Here is a 16034-nt window from a genome sequence, read left to right on the forward strand (position 1 = left end):
AGAGCTGAAGGGATGATAAAAGAGCAGATATCTTCGGCTCTGTACAGATCCTATCTCCTTCTCCTTTACCAAGCAATATTCAAAACTTGAGCCAATGGATTTTGGTATTCCCTTAAAAGTGTGAATAATACATACCTATTCCTTGTGCTCACACAGTTGGGCATGAAATACAGTCAGGGATGTACAAGTATAAACTAGCTGCCTGCTGTTCAGACCCACTTGAATGGGTACGTCAATGATGCATGTCTCTGTGGCTCTCTGCGGTTCTTTTTCCCTCCTTGCACTCCGTTAGTAGTGCCCAAATGCACTGTACACTCTCTGGATATCTGAGTCACATTAAAATTTTGTACAGTTAATAATACAACTAGAACCAAATCTCTAACACAAAGCTTTCATAACTACAATAGTAAGAAGAATGAAAATAGAAGTTTCATCCTAACAATGAGATCAATACTGAGGATGAAATCTAATGCATTTTAAGTTTAAAACCAGTGGCTTTTTTGATCATGGACTGCTAGTCTAGCCAAGTGTCTAGACCAGTATTTCTCAAAAACAACAGTTTCTCACTGTTTTTTCTCTAAGAGAGAAAGCAGACTAATTATGATTCTATAAAAGATACCCTTCTCGTGTAAAACACATTTAAAACTAATAATAATGAAACTAAAAATGTTTATATGTAATGCAGTGAAAACCACAACAATAAATGTCCCCGAATGAAAAGAGGAAGAATAATGTATTCACCATTTTTGTGGCACCATTCTGAAGGCTCTGTGCTAATGATGTGTAATCACCAAGGAAAAGACAAGGAAAATATAAAATGTTCTGCAGGGTGAAACAAAGGTTTTCAAAATCCTTTTAGAATTTCTGTTGACAGTTTTACAGGGGAATAAAGTGTCTTAAATAACAAGGATTCTTCTCTGAAATAGGATTCTGCTTCTGAGTTCCTCCTAAAATCTTTGCCATTCGCAGAGGTTTAATTGAGAACCAATTTTTGTGTAAATGATGTGGTTCAACAGCATCTCTGATACATTAGATCTCACCTTAACTACAAGAGGGGGTCCAATTCTGCTATCACTAAAATTACTTAGAGCCTTCACTTTAAAAAGTTAAATGATTCTACATATAATAAAAGTATTATCAAATAATTTTGTGGGTTTTCATTACACTGGAATTTATTTTAAAGATGATGCCATGACTGTATTCAAACCTTTCTAAAAGAACTTCTAGGAACTTACTACACTTATGGTGAAAAAAGTAGAACTATTCAATAAATCAAACAAAATTAGATAAATATTTTACCTTGACAGTCCAACCCCTATAATCAATTGGCAGGTTTTACTATTTCAGTTTATCTTGGCAATGTTACCAAAACCCCAGAGGATTAGGAAATCAGTCTTAAGAGCTGCTGATACAGTATTATCTCTGGATGCATTTTAGGACACAATTATTAAAGCTATTAAGGCTGATAAAATTGCATTTATGTTTCTTAACTACAAATATCATAAAGAATAATACACAAAGTTATAATTATTTGCTTCTAGAGGTATGGCTGAAGTGTTACAGTACAGGCTGTACCTGCCCAGCCCAATTACCATGATTGAATACTCACTCAAAGAACTCTAACCAAATATTCCCCACCCAGAAAAAAAAAAAAAAAATCTAGACTAAACTATTTTGCAGGATGCTAAATTAGCATGACTTTTCTTAATGTGGAAAAGAACCCCCTCTCTTAATCTTGACTCTGAGACTTATTGGGTCATAGTATGTGCCAGACCTTAAAAACGGTTGCAATAATAATGATCTCATAAGTGGGCTGTTAGACTAATTCACTTTATTTTCAGGCCCTATGAGACAATCACCTCAAGACTATAAACACTCTAAAGCATTTTGAAAGTGGGTATTTTTGGAAGAAAAAGTATTTTACAAGATGCATGGGTTTTTTTAGTAAATTCTGACTCTTGTTTCAGTGTAGTTATTGCCATGAAAAGCGAATTACTTTTAGAATGAATGCCCTCCTACTAAAAATGTCCATATTTATTAATTCGGTGGTATTTCTTACAAGTCTTACTGATAATTAAGAAGTCAATATATTTTTGTATCTAACAGCCTGAAAAAGTCCAGATTATATTAAATTATGGGAAAGCTACAGCTACTTAGATTATGCTCATAGAAATGCTTTGTTGTAATCTAACAGGTGAGGATTAAAATATCGAAAATGGTCATACACTGGAAGTGAATTTAAACAGATGAAATACTGTGAATTTAGGATGCTACCTGAATCTTACTAAATGCTAGTTGCTAGCTAGTCTTCAGTGTTTTCTATTCGTAAAACAGGACATAAATATGCAGAAAATAAATATGACTTCTGAAAAAATAAACTATCATTTTCTTTAGGGTGTTTCATGTAAATTCTGTTACTTTAAGAAGGCATTAAAATCCCTTTAGAACAGTTTCAATGAGTCTTTATCTTTTTTAAGAAAACAACAACAACAAAAGAATCCCACAACACTACAAGACTAGAAGAGACTTTCTGAGTTTAACTTTTTGTTTTCTCATTCTAATTCATGTCATGCAAATACCTTTCTAGGTTGTCAAGCTTTAACTTAAAGCAGGCAAAATGTATGGGTGGTGGCTATTGGTTCCAGTGCTGCTACTACAAAAAATGTTCCAGAACTCTTTTCTCTGCATACAGAAAAGCTTTCTTTTCCACAGTTCATTCATGCTTACCTTAATTACATGTTACCGTACTTAAAACTCTTTAAAAGAAATACAAAGATGTTTCTTCATTCCTAAAGTTTGCTTTTTGACCCAAATTGCCAGAGCAATCCCAACATTTCAGCCTGTATTCATCTTTTCCGGAGGAAACTTTCTCAGACTTCTGTAACATAAAAATGTATCCAGAATTTACACAACCTCACTGTAGGTATATAGCAAACATGCCAAGCCATCAGTCATAGTCAAAACAGTGAGATGCATTCATTTCGTGGATATTCAGGGCATAGGTACGAGAACCCTGAATCTTTCAGCAGAACCTATATGGAGTACATTTCTAATACACCAATAAGGCACCAGAAATTAGATGGATTGCATATCTCCATTATTCCAGATGATATCTCAAAGATCTCTTTAAAAACTGGAGTATTTCCCTATTCTAATTGGAAACACAGTTCTAAATTTAAGACAGTATCTTATTTTTCTCACCTATGTTATATCTCTGGTCATTCACGGTCATACAGTGACCAAAACTCTGAGTTTCTCTTTTCCTTTTTCATTAAGGTGATGGACGTAAGACTAAAGAAAAAAAAATTTCTCAATTCTTAAGCACATGACCGTATTTTTTTCTGAATTTTCTAACATTTAGAATTTACTTTCTAAATTAAATTTTTGAAAGGTATCAATCTTGTACAACAGACCAACCCTCTTGTAAACTCCTTCTTCCTATTTTGTTTTTCGTGGATGAAACACATGCCCCTTGTTGCTATGGAAGGCTTGGAGTTTGGCATTTTTCTCTTCCTTACCCAGACTATGGGTTCAACCGTTTCTAATCAAGAGATATTTTTCTGTACACACCAACATCAATCACAATTTGCCTCTGAATTTGCATTATTAATTCCTCATCAGATACTATGCCCTCAAATCGAGGCTTTTCATGGTATTCTTCTCTGTTCTTAAAAAAGAAATATTCATTGTTTTGCCTATGATTTCACCCTAAATCTTCTATTAGGAAATATTTTATTTAAATTTGAAAATTTCATTATTCCTAAGCATCAAGCCCAAAGCTATCTGTGCACTAAACTACAGCTGTATCAATTTAGAAATCACTTCTGCAAATAGAGAGTTGATTTTGATATTTTTTTCTCACATGTTGGGTTACTGTATTGGTTCTCTTCAATACCGTGGAAACTGTCTTTCCTATTAGACTGAAAGTATATTTATTGAATAAATGGATTTACTGTGAACACTTGTGGGAAAATCTCATTCTTCACTTATACTTCAAGTTCTTCGTAAGATCCTTGAAGCATATCGATGTTGCTGAAACACTGTACAGTTCCTTTTGTACATATTATTATTATACAATTGCTTTTCAAAGCTTCACATAATCAAGTAGTAAAGCACTGAAGTAGTGTTTAGTAAATTTTTCACCATTAATTCTATTTCATAAGACCTTCATCTGTCTGCCTCAAGAAAATATTAGAAGCATAAGAAGGCATAAAAAGACCTAGAACATCAAAGTGGCAATTGTTGACAACCTCCTTCCACAATAGGAAGCTGATATGCTTTTCCACCCCACTGTGTGACTGCGTTTTCATCAGCACATATACTTATATGCTTTTCTTCTGTAGCATTACTGCGTATTGTGTGATCATTTGGATAATTTTACCACTTTTTAACACAATTTTATAAGTATACATCCCAAGTGATGGCAGACTAAAATTAATACTTATGTTGATCTTGCATACATTCAGATTCCTGATTAGCTGGCTCCTCACACCCCCAGTAAAGTCAGCTTTCTTGATAAAGCAACTGGACAACTATGACATCACAAAATAATGTCTAACATTAGAAAATGTCAAAAAAATAATTCAGTTCACAAAGCAAAAACTAATCTGAAAAGTATGTGAAGAAATCAGCTCAAGGAATGCCTCGAAAAGCCATGGAGAGAAAAGGAAATTTCATGTGCAAAGTTGCATATGCTACTGTTAATGAAAAACCTTCATTGTTTAGTCACAGAACTTTGGTTTTGTCCAAAAATTTTCTTGACTTTATAATGGCCTGATGAAAGGAAAAACCTTTTGGCTGGGGAAAGAAAAAAAAATAGGCTTTCCTTAATAATAAATTAACTAGAAACAATTCTGAAATATCTACTCCCATCTAGAGCATTCATAGAGTATTTTGTTTAGTTGCTTTTCCTGCTTTGGTAATTTCTAAATCGATGTACACTAATGTGTTTTTCAAATTCAAGAGTATCAGGAGAGCCTTGCTTGAGTGGTGCGATCCTAAACCAGCATAATTAGGGCCCTGCCTGGGAGCAGACCCTTTAATAGAGCTGCACACTGAGTGGGGAACCATTCACACTTTCCCTCTCAGCTCTTCATGAGCTTTTCTGGGCAATGAGCCAGCTGGTATGAGAATCAGGCTGATCCGACCTGTTGCAAGAGCCTGGAGAAGTGGCTCAAGGGAACCTACATCTCCCAGCTCTGCAGTGGAACTACTCACACAGCCCGAAGAGGAGCAATTGCAGCCGTGCGAGTTGGCTCTGCTGGGAGGGCCAGCTGCTCAAGAAGGCAAATAAACTTCTCAGTAGGGCTTGGGGATTCCTATAGTTCAGAATATAAAAAACAGTCCACTCATCCCATACACAGCATTATTTCCTGGTGTCAGCAGGCTGCAGATTCTACTGTGAGGGAAAGATGAGTTTGCTGCTCTGCCATGTAAAAGCTGTTGTGAAAAGACTTAGACACTCTCTCTGAAGGTTTGCCTGTCTGAATCTGAATGAAGCACTGGAGTGTGTGTTCTCCCTCTACTCCCAGTTCTCTAGAAGTACCAGAATCAACAAGAGAGAAAGGGGGAAAGGAAAGACATTCCAGTGATGTAGATGACAATTCCTGGACAGTCACGGTAACAGATTGACACATCAGATTCTGCACAGACATATGTTTAATAATAAAATGCCTCTTGAAATCCCTGATCACATAATTATCCTAATTAGTATTCTGCACATTCAATACCTGTAAACAAAACTTGCATAATACTTCTTTCCTCTGAATCCAAAATATTTTATAATACTGTAACAATGTTGTAATATTTACAATACTGCAACAATGTTGTCAGGATAAAGATGTGATCTCTGTATCAGCTAGTTGTTTGTGGGGTTTTTTGTCTCCGTTAGACACAAACGAATCTATTATGTGACAACTTCCATTAGAAGACTGCTAGTTAAAATTTTCACATGTTACAAAGATCACACATAAGGTTAGCTGGAATATTTTATATTCCTGAAAATGACAATAAGAGATAAAACCTCAAGGTGACACATATATACTTTAAAAACGAAACCATACTAACTAGTGCCACTTTCTTAATACATGTACATTTTTAATATTCGAAGTTTTCAAGAGTAAAATGTGACTTTAAGTCTATCTGTTATTAAAAGATTTTACAGCGAGATGGGACATGATGCAAAATATGGGCTTCCATGAGTACAAAAGGTTGTCAAAGACAGGACATAAGTCTTTGGAGCAAGTTCTATCTATATAAATAAGACCATCCCAGCAGGTTTGTAATACTGACACCTCCACTGTAAATGAAGGAAATAATGTCCAGTTTCTTTTTCTTTATTATTGTATTTATACCTCTTCCTTACTGGAACTCCTGTTTTCTACATCATATAAGCTTGAACATGGATATTTCTCCTTTCCCTTCCCCCTACACCTTAAGTAAAAACAACTCCTTGCCTTCTTTCCATCTCTTGGGGTTATCCTTGTCTTTAGAGTGGGTATCACTGATGCAAATTTCTGCACCTCAGAGGATAACTGCATATTCCTCCAAATAGACTTACAAGGGAAAATGGGACTTACAATTTTCCAGCAGCTATCTTCCAAATTTAATTTACCCCAAGCCTCAATGTTTGCTTATATGTAGGCCACACATTTCCTCTAGAATTATACTCGAGAGGGAGAAAGACTGTTTATCACTACTCTCCTCTTACACTACATATTATGCATTTGCATCTTTCTATATCAGTGTTTTCTACCATGTACAAAATCCTCCTACTTCATATGCTTAGCAGCATGCATTAGATAAAAGAAATATGTAACATGCAGTTTATGAAAAAAGAGTTTTAAACCAGTTAGATTTATTTCTATTTTTGTTCAATGTAATGCAAAGAAAACTCTCTAGGTTACAACCATAACAAGTTTTTTTGCTGTTTTTAAAATGGCAATTTTTTGACTGACATTAAGCATGCACAGTTGAAGTCAAAGTGCATTAAATCAGAGGATATAATTTAAAAGCAGTGGGGTTTGCTTCTTTTTTCCCACATTCCCTGTTTCTTATCTCTCATCAACTCCTTATATATGTTTAAAAAAGTAACTAAAGGTTACAATATTAATGTTATGTTTGCTTATTTATTATGTGCAATGAATTTTAAACTTGGCCCATATGAAGATCCAAAGGGAGATGACCAAACCAGGATAGAGTAAAGCAAGGAGAGTAGGTTAAAAGAGTCTATGAATATCTTTTCATGCTAGATTTTCATGCTAAATTATTGCATTTTGAGTGTCTTTAAAAAAAAGTGGTTCTTCTGATGTTATGCACCAATGCAATAAAAATTAAGTAATTAAACTTAAGTGTATACTTTTCCCAAATTTTATCAAATTATTACACTTCAGTGGAGTGCTTATGCTAAATAAACAAGGCTTACCATAACAACTCAACACTCCATACAGCATGATATTTATACAACAGGCTTGGTACACAATGAGCTTAACCCTTTGATTCCAGGAGTCATGATTTCATGACATGCCATCCTCTTATAGAATGCTTTAGTACTGATGTTGAAACAAAAAATCTCCTAGTCTGAAGGAAAAACAACCAGTTCATCGTCAATATATTAAACTATGGGGCTGAAGATAATTATCTATTTATTCTAATTGACATAACATTCAAAGTCTGACTCTATGAAAATAAACTACTCATTTAGAGACATTATTGTCTCTAGAAAAAACAACTAGGCAAACAAGTACAATTACAACTAACTGTGCAAATCACCACGCTGTGCAGACAACAACAGTATGTGAATCATAGACAGATTAGTCTAAGCATAGAGGTTGCCTACCTGGAAGGGAAATAATTGCAATGCTGTACACAAATACCCACCAATGGCAGAAAATTGACAGCATTTACCTTTGGGTTATGCTTGTGCTCTCACAGTTCTTGAAGAACACCATGTTTCGCTCATGACTGTAAATGTAACATGAAAATAAAGCTGCCAGTTTTAAAACTCAAGCTAAATGACACCAGGTTCTTCAGTGGCTGTAAGGACAGTGACTTTCTGCCCTTGGAAAAAGAACTACATGTCCTAAGAGTTGAGGTGACATTTTTCCCTCTTATGCCTACTATGGAAATTTGGTGATAGGAAGAGAAATCCTTGAAAGCAATCAGTAAGCTTCACCATGGATTAGCATTGTAACAAATTCTACAGAAAAGAAAATTATTCTGAAACAAAAAACAGTACTACAAAAATCTTAACCTCACTACTGCAATATTTTACTGGATGCACGGTAAAATCGTAAATGCCATTATCTCATCATATGCAGGTTAACATTATCCTCAACTCTCATCACAAACCCTCCATAGCTATTTTGCAATATGTCATTAATCAATGGACGTACTGATTGGATCCATTCAATTCGGGCATCAGTGTAATGAACGGCATATATAAACATGTTTCAAATACATTTATTCGGATATCTATACATGAAAGTAAAATCACTACCACAATTGGTACTCAAGCCTGTCAAAAGGGATGTTTTTCTTCTTCTGTTTTACATAAGACATGCTAATGGTTATGCCATCTGCAGTGTGAAACCCAGACAAATGTAAATCAAAGTAATAGTAGATCAAGACAAGCGTCTATCTAAAACTGGAATTTTTGCAGGTATTCTGTTAACTCACAATCTAAATATAAGCCTCCTCTCCCTGAAAATATAGGGTAACTACTAGCTAAAAGTAACTTTTGCATTAGAAACGAAAACAAAAACTTTTGCACTTCTACAACAGATCACATAGCTAGCGGTAAATTTACAAAGGTTTTTCATGAGGATACAAAAGACACTCAAACCATTCTAGGAGAATTCCAGAAGTTCCCCTAAAGACATCCCCTCAGTAGAGCACAGTAGAACATGAGGACTTACCCAACACCCTCTTTTTGCAAAGCTGAGGACACAAATTTGAAGTTTTCTTCAATCAGCTTTCAACTTGCTGATTAGCTAGTAGGTGCTGTAAGTCACTAGAATACTTGGCGCATTATGAAATAACAGAGAGAACATACATAAAAACACCATATGCTACTTTCCCCTCCCAAAAGACAGCCACTAAAATAAATACTGTTTTTTTCCCTCTTTGGCACTTGGAACAATAGAAGAGTATACGTCAAAATACAGAGCACCAGGGATGCACAGGCAAGGCTTACCTAATACCCGCATTTGCTTGCAGATGTGTGAGCTAGTTTTAAAAGTTTTATTACATTTTTACTAGATTTATAAATCTATTCTAACGTTATCAACAGTTGCCAGATTAGTAAATTGCTCTGAAATAGAGGAAATTAGATACACACTAATTTTGAAGTATTTTAAAATACTGGGAGAAGTGTGTTTTCTTGATCACAAACACAAGTACAAGTATTTTTGTCTTATAAACCTCAATTTTTGTCTTATAAACCTTATACAAATTTAGCAATTTCTACTGCTAGAAGTTACCACTAAATCTGGCATAAGAAAATAATAATGCTATACAATTTTATGACAGTATTTGGTCAAACAGGGAACTTGATGATCTAAGTGTGAACTTCCACTACGTGATGAAAAACGGGCAGTAAGAGACAGCCATAGAAAAGCTCCAAGCACTCTCGTCCAAAACCTTTACACATCCTTTTCACTAGAAAAGCAAATTAGAATGTAGTTTGTGCTCATACCTGAATTTACATGGTATTTGATACATAAAACCAAAGTCTGGGAGCAAATTCCATTTTTCCTCTCCTTTAAAAATGAACCAAATGAAGTGTTCAAGGCCAACAAGAGGCACTGTGTACACACTGATAATAGAAGAAAAAGTTGGAAACATAAGCAATAATCTAGGCTTTAGGAAGCATGTAACAATTCTGAAAATAAAATTATTTGCTCTATTTTCTTCCTCCTGCTTCTCAAGTATGACTCATGAGATGTTGACTCCTCCTGGGAAACAAGTGATACAGCACCAACACACCAACCCCTAGCATTTAAAAGGCATCAGGACAGCGTTAGAGTTTTCAGAGTATGAAAGCACAAGACTCCCTCTCTTCATCTCATCATCCTCTGGGTTCTGCACGTCTTTTGCCTCCAAACATGGTTTCCTACCATTTCACCAATGCCTACCACAAACAGTGCACCCCCAGACTTCTTTAACCTTGTAAAGAAAGTTTGTGAATGGGTGGAGAATGTGAAAAGAGAAGTCAGTACCTCCCAGACTGTGCTGGTTTAAAAGCTGGAGGATTAAAGTAAGATCACTGGAAAACATATACTGGGAAAATACCACTATTTATGCCTGTTTCATATACTTTCCTTATTGCCTGGTGTAGGCCAATTTAGAGACAGGACATAGGGCTAGACGGATCTTCTACATGCCTTGTACAGCCCATGTTATCTTTCAGAATGAGGAGCTAACAGAATAAAGTACTTTCACAATATTCATTAAATCAATCATTTCTGTGGTTCAACCCTTCAAGGTCACTAATTCCACTTTAAAAACTTTAAAAACCCACATAGTTCATAAGCTTCTACCTTTATGACTACTCTTCTTATGTGCCTTCAGTGCAGAACATATTTGATACAAAGCAAAGTCAAGGGTGAAGAGTGGCAAGTTGAGAGGGTCCCAGGACGCAGCCTCAGCCAGGACTGGACTACAACTACAGTATGGCAGGATGCCATCATGTCATGTTTTCCTTTTTTCCATTTTCTTTAGTCATATTCCTAAATTCTTGTTCAGTTCTGAGCAAATAAATAAAACCTTAAAAGTATATTTGAAGAGAGCTGATCAGGAATGTGGAACTGTTTGCTGTGTCCAACATTGCTCCACCAAGTTTCACAAAGAAAAGGAGACAATGTGAATCGCATTCAGAAATTGCACAAGTGAACAAATTTCACAGCATTTCCCTGGTGGAGAAAAAAATACATTCTAGTGCCTGGGGTCCTCCATTATGCATGACAAAAACTAAAAATGAGATAAAAACACCCTACTCCATCAGAAAACAGGGGAAGTCCCGAGAGAATAAATGCTCACCCAGAAAAATAGATCTGAGGAAGAGAATAGGAGGATTTATACTTTTTAAAATTTCCTGAACGAAATAAAATTGTCTGCAACAAAACATAATTCAGCAGTTAGGCACCCATATTTGGTCTATATACAAAAGAGAACAAGTTTTCTCAGAAGAAAACAATTTCATATGGAACTTTGCATTAGGAATAAATGAATTAGTACCTCATGAAAACACCACACTGATAAAATTTTCCCAGAATAAAACTGTCTTAATATCTTTATTTACTAATGCATTTGAAATAACTATTCAATAACAGAACTTCTGTTTACCCATTCACAATCTGAAGCCCAACAACATCCTAATGTGAAACTTCATGACATATATTTTTTTCTAAAATGGTAGAAGCAGCTCTTTCATAATTTCATGCGCTTGTGTTGGTAAGTTTCTGAACACTTCTCTGTTTTTCACTTAGATATAGTACCTGTGAATTATTTAGTTTTTCTTTTTTTTTTTCACGGATACTGATTTGCTCTCAACATGTTTTTACTGTTTAAACCATGTATGTATAAAAACCACATACCAGTTTTGTAACATGTCTATAAAGAATTAATATACCACAGTTACTGAACTCAGACTTAGTCTTAGACCTTTTAAGCATCTATAGCCACAAAAGGCTTTTGTATCCTATAGTGAATTTTTACTGTGAAGTCAGCAGCAAGAAGCCTGCAAACTGCAGCATGTGAATACACCCAGATATGGCATGAGAGGACAGGCATTGACACACACCCCTCACATGTGAGCGAGCACGGCACTCTTCCCTGAGATTAAGGCCCCAAAAGCAAGGAGACTTTACTAACCTGCAGCGGTCTCTGTTTCTCACTGCCCTTAGGAGATTTCAGTCCACTTGTCTGTTGCTGTAAAAGCAGCTGCCTTGCTGCCTGGAGTGCCTAAAAGTAAAAAAAAAAAGAAAAAAAAAAGTAAATAAATTCAACCAATTCCTAGAAAGAAATCAGTTACTCATTGCTAATGTTAGGTAAAAGTCCAATTGAATCAAAAAAATCCCCTCCTATTTGATTTGTATTTGCTAGATTTCAGACTTCAGAGTGGTTTTTTTCACTTGTAACATTAAAAAAAATATTCTGAAAGTACATATATAGGACTTCACTAGAATTTATGGATGTACATGAAATCCTGCAGGAAATAAAGTTAATTTGTTTGAAGTGCTTGAAGAGGAAAAATCATAAACTGCATCAATAGCCTCATTTCCACAAGGAACTTGTCTTTGAGTGTTCAACTAAAATGCCCACTCCCTTGCAAATTATCATTCAATTTGCATTTTCGTATTACAATTTGAAGTAAAAGCAAGTAGACTTCAAGTGTTACCAGAAGCTGTAATTAAATTTGACAAATCAACATCAGATTATCTTGAAAGTGAATTAATAAGGATATTCATTGAAGATTAAAAACACTTTTTGTACTTACAATTCAAGGAGAAACCTCTCCTTTGACAAAAAAAAAAGAGTGCAGTTTTAACGCCAAATAAAAATGAGTGGTTTTAATTTGCATTCTTAGGAAAATCAGAGAACAAAGAAATTACTACTCAACCAACCAGATCAGGCTCAGGGATGACAGTATCCCAATCAAAATAGATGTTTTCATTTATTTTATGTTTTCATTCCAACTCAGCAAAATACAGTTAAACATATGAAATGTAAACAAACATTCCACTTACCCGAAGAATGCTAATCTATATTATTTTTCCCCATAAAATTATTTTTAAAATGTCAATTATTTTAAAGTGGTACTTACTGAGAAATAAAGAAAAAAACAACCCCAAAAAACCGGATTCAAAATATTTCCACTGAAACTACCTGGAGAACTCATTTTTTTCCCCTTAGAAAAACCAGCTCAATAAATAGCAGTTATAGCTTTGCAATACATCACACTATTATTTCTGATATTAAAACCTACTGTAGATGGAATGTGCTGCAATAAATGCCATTTGATCAATGTTCCCTAAAATAATAAAGATTCTCAGCTGATAAAGAAAGGTGCAATTTTGATTAGACTCAAATGAGCTGGTTTTTAAGATAGTTTCTAGTATCCATGACAACAGTTGCTTTGACAAGATGTGCATATGGCATTACACTGCCAGCTGGTGTGAACAATGTTTGAACTACTGCATTGAGATGCTGAGCAAACAGAAAAAGTTGCCACGTCTTAACCCTCAGGGAAGGCAGTCATCCCCTGATCAATTATGAAAAGACAGAGAGAGGGCTGCTACAGTCTGGCTCCAAGCAAGTTTTCTGAGAAGGCAGGCAGACATAGAAAACCAAAGTAAACAAAGTGAATGCACTAGTACCATCTCCTAACAACATTGATTCGTCTCCCCATAGAAGGCCCTGGTACAAAGTTTGCAGAGCAGACTTTTAACATTTGGAGACATTCCCACAACAATCCCTGTATTGTTTCATCAAATTCTCAAGTAATTACAGGTCAGCTTTACAAAGAGTATACATTCCTCTAAACCTAAGCAATGAGATGCACAGAACTATCTTCTCTCTGCCAAAAATAAACAAGAGTTAACATATTTAAAAGTGCACTTGAAATATTTTGTTACCAAGGAACCACTGGGTGACCTCTTTCTTATGTGAACAGCATGATCTCTTCTGCACTCACAGTTCTTGAGCATATCCTAAAGGACAGTCCTTCTCTGCCTGAGATCAGAGTTAAATGTATCTGTTGATTTCAGGGGCACCAGGATTTGGTGCCAACATCTTCAGTGGTTTAAGCAAAAATAGATTAAAAGCACAAACAGAAGATCTGTGGAAAATTTATATTCCTTCTTAATCTCTAGTGCTCTTCAAAAGGAAAACTTGAATGGAAGCAAGAGAACTACTGCAGTCCTGAATTCATGAGAAACTGCAGAGGAAAATCAACCTCACCATTTGGGGTGATCCTGCCAGAACGAGATCTGGAGTACGAGGACATGGAAAAAACCATAAAGATAATATTTTTTTATTTTTGGCAGTTGCAGAAATCCTAATCTTCCTCAGCAGCAAAGTCCCCACATCAATGCAATAAAACAAGCAAGTAAGCATCTGGTAAAGCTGTACATTTACAGTACTTGAAAATTAGAGAATTATAGTCTGCTGTAGCTTAGATTTAATCTAGACAGTATGATTTCAAATTGTAGCTAGTATACTCCCATGGAATGAGCCTAGGAAAGTATGACTTCCTACATCTAACTACAAAAAGAGTCACACTTCATGAAAAAGCAAGGCAGCACAACAGGATATGCTTGCATAAAAGGCTCTGCTACTTAAACTATTTTGATTCATATGTGCTGGTTGGGATATCTCTAAAGGAGTAAAGGCTTATCTTTTAATACAGAATGTCTTATAAATGATGACTACCTGAATACTTCAGCGATCTTATTGTGGCAGTTTAGATTATTGTAAACACAGGAGATAGAAGAAGAACAGAAAACAATTTCAAGAGATCAGAGATGATTTAAAACTCATAAGGAGAAATCACTGTCAGCCTTTGTTCTTAGAGCAGTCATCATAAGATAGTTTTTTCTCCCAGTGTGCTGCTTAACTCTACATTTTGCTACATGGTAAACAACCTCCCAGAAATACTGTTAATTTCAAAGCATTATTACTCACATTATTCGTAAGTAAAGATTATGAGACTATAAAACATTAGTTCTACCAATTCATTTGCTGCTATTAAATCTTTGCAAAATAAATTGACAACTTGAAAGTATCTTTCAAAATTCATAGTTTAACATCTACACTTCCAGAAAACACCCATCCCACGTATCATTTATAAATTTCTGTGACAAAAACAGTGTGAGGAAGACAAAATAACAGACACTTATAAATCTGGCAGATCAAATTTATGTTGAGTCCCACCTCAAGTTAAGTGCAGAAAGAACAGATTCTAGGGCAGTCAAAATTGTATCTAGTTTCCAATAACATTTGTTTCAAATTTAGTAGGAACTTTTCCTTAATTAAGTTATCTAAATTAGTAAAACTATACAAAAAAAAATTCAATGACAAGAACAATAAAAAGAACTGAGGACTAGAAATTATTTTAATTACGCAAATGAAAATCATTATAATGCTTTAAGTAATGGCTATATAGGAAGGGAAATTCGGGCATATGGTTTCCAGAACTCACTGTGTCTTCCAGTAAAATATTTACTGGGAACATTACTTCTTAATATTTACTATGAAGCTTTGGCATAGCTAAAACATAAGCAGAACAAAAAAGAAAATAATTGCATATAACTCACACTATTAACGTTGATAAATTGCAGTAGATTTTGCCGTTTGTTGGCAATAATACTATGAGATATAACTTGCTTTAATTTTGTATTCCAAACCCTTCTATTTAATGTAAGCATGATTCAAAAATATTTTTAAAGTTTCACCATTTTAATAAAGTGAAAGCTGTCACCTAAAGATGGTAAACTTATTACTTTAGTTTTTAGAAAGTAAATATATGTGTATTTTTAGGAAACAGATGTCACTCATATCCTTCCTTTAAAACCAGGAATGTTTAACCTATCAGCCTGTTGCATTAGAGACGTTAAAATGAAAAATGACATCTATGCCCATTAATATCGTCAATGTATAAACAGCACAGCGTGACACATTCTTGAGAGCTGAAGGCTACAAAATCTCTCTGAAACATAAATAACAAAGCACTCAGAAGGATATTTGATGTTGATATTCATCTCTGAGAAAAACACTGCTGCCTGGGCTTCTTATGAAAATAGATGCGGCCCAAATGGATCTCCTGTAATTGGTTTCAGATAGCGAGGTCAAAAGAAATATGATACAAGAAACTATTATGTGGAACAGGCGAAACAAGAATGTTTATACAGGCACTCCCTATTTATACTGACAAGAGGTGTACATTCTGCAGAAAACCAAAACCTTGCCAGAAGTCAACCAGATTCCTTCCTTTTTCTAATTCCAAATCCCTATTTTATTTTTTTCAAATGACTGAA

General features: G+C 35.0%; 1 protein-coding gene across 1 annotated transcript in view; it reads right to left on the reverse strand.

The window, feature by feature from the left end:
- Positions 1 to 16034, reverse strand: part of FOXP2 (forkhead box P2) — a 346539-nt gene that overhangs the window by 111831 nt on the left and 218674 nt on the right. The window contains exon 4 of the mRNA XM_017733112.1: positions 11872 to 11961. Within this exon, the coding sequence (XP_017588601.1) occupies positions 11872 to 11961 (90 nt within the window). The remainder of the gene's footprint in view (positions 1 to 11871; positions 11962 to 16034) is intronic.

Source organism: Corvus brachyrhynchos, unplaced genomic scaffold (assembly GCF_000691975.1).
Source record: "Corvus brachyrhynchos isolate BGI_N302 unplaced genomic scaffold, ASM69197v1 scaffold32, whole genome shotgun sequence".
NCBI lineage: Eukaryota > Metazoa > Chordata > Aves > Passeriformes > Corvidae > Corvus > Corvus brachyrhynchos.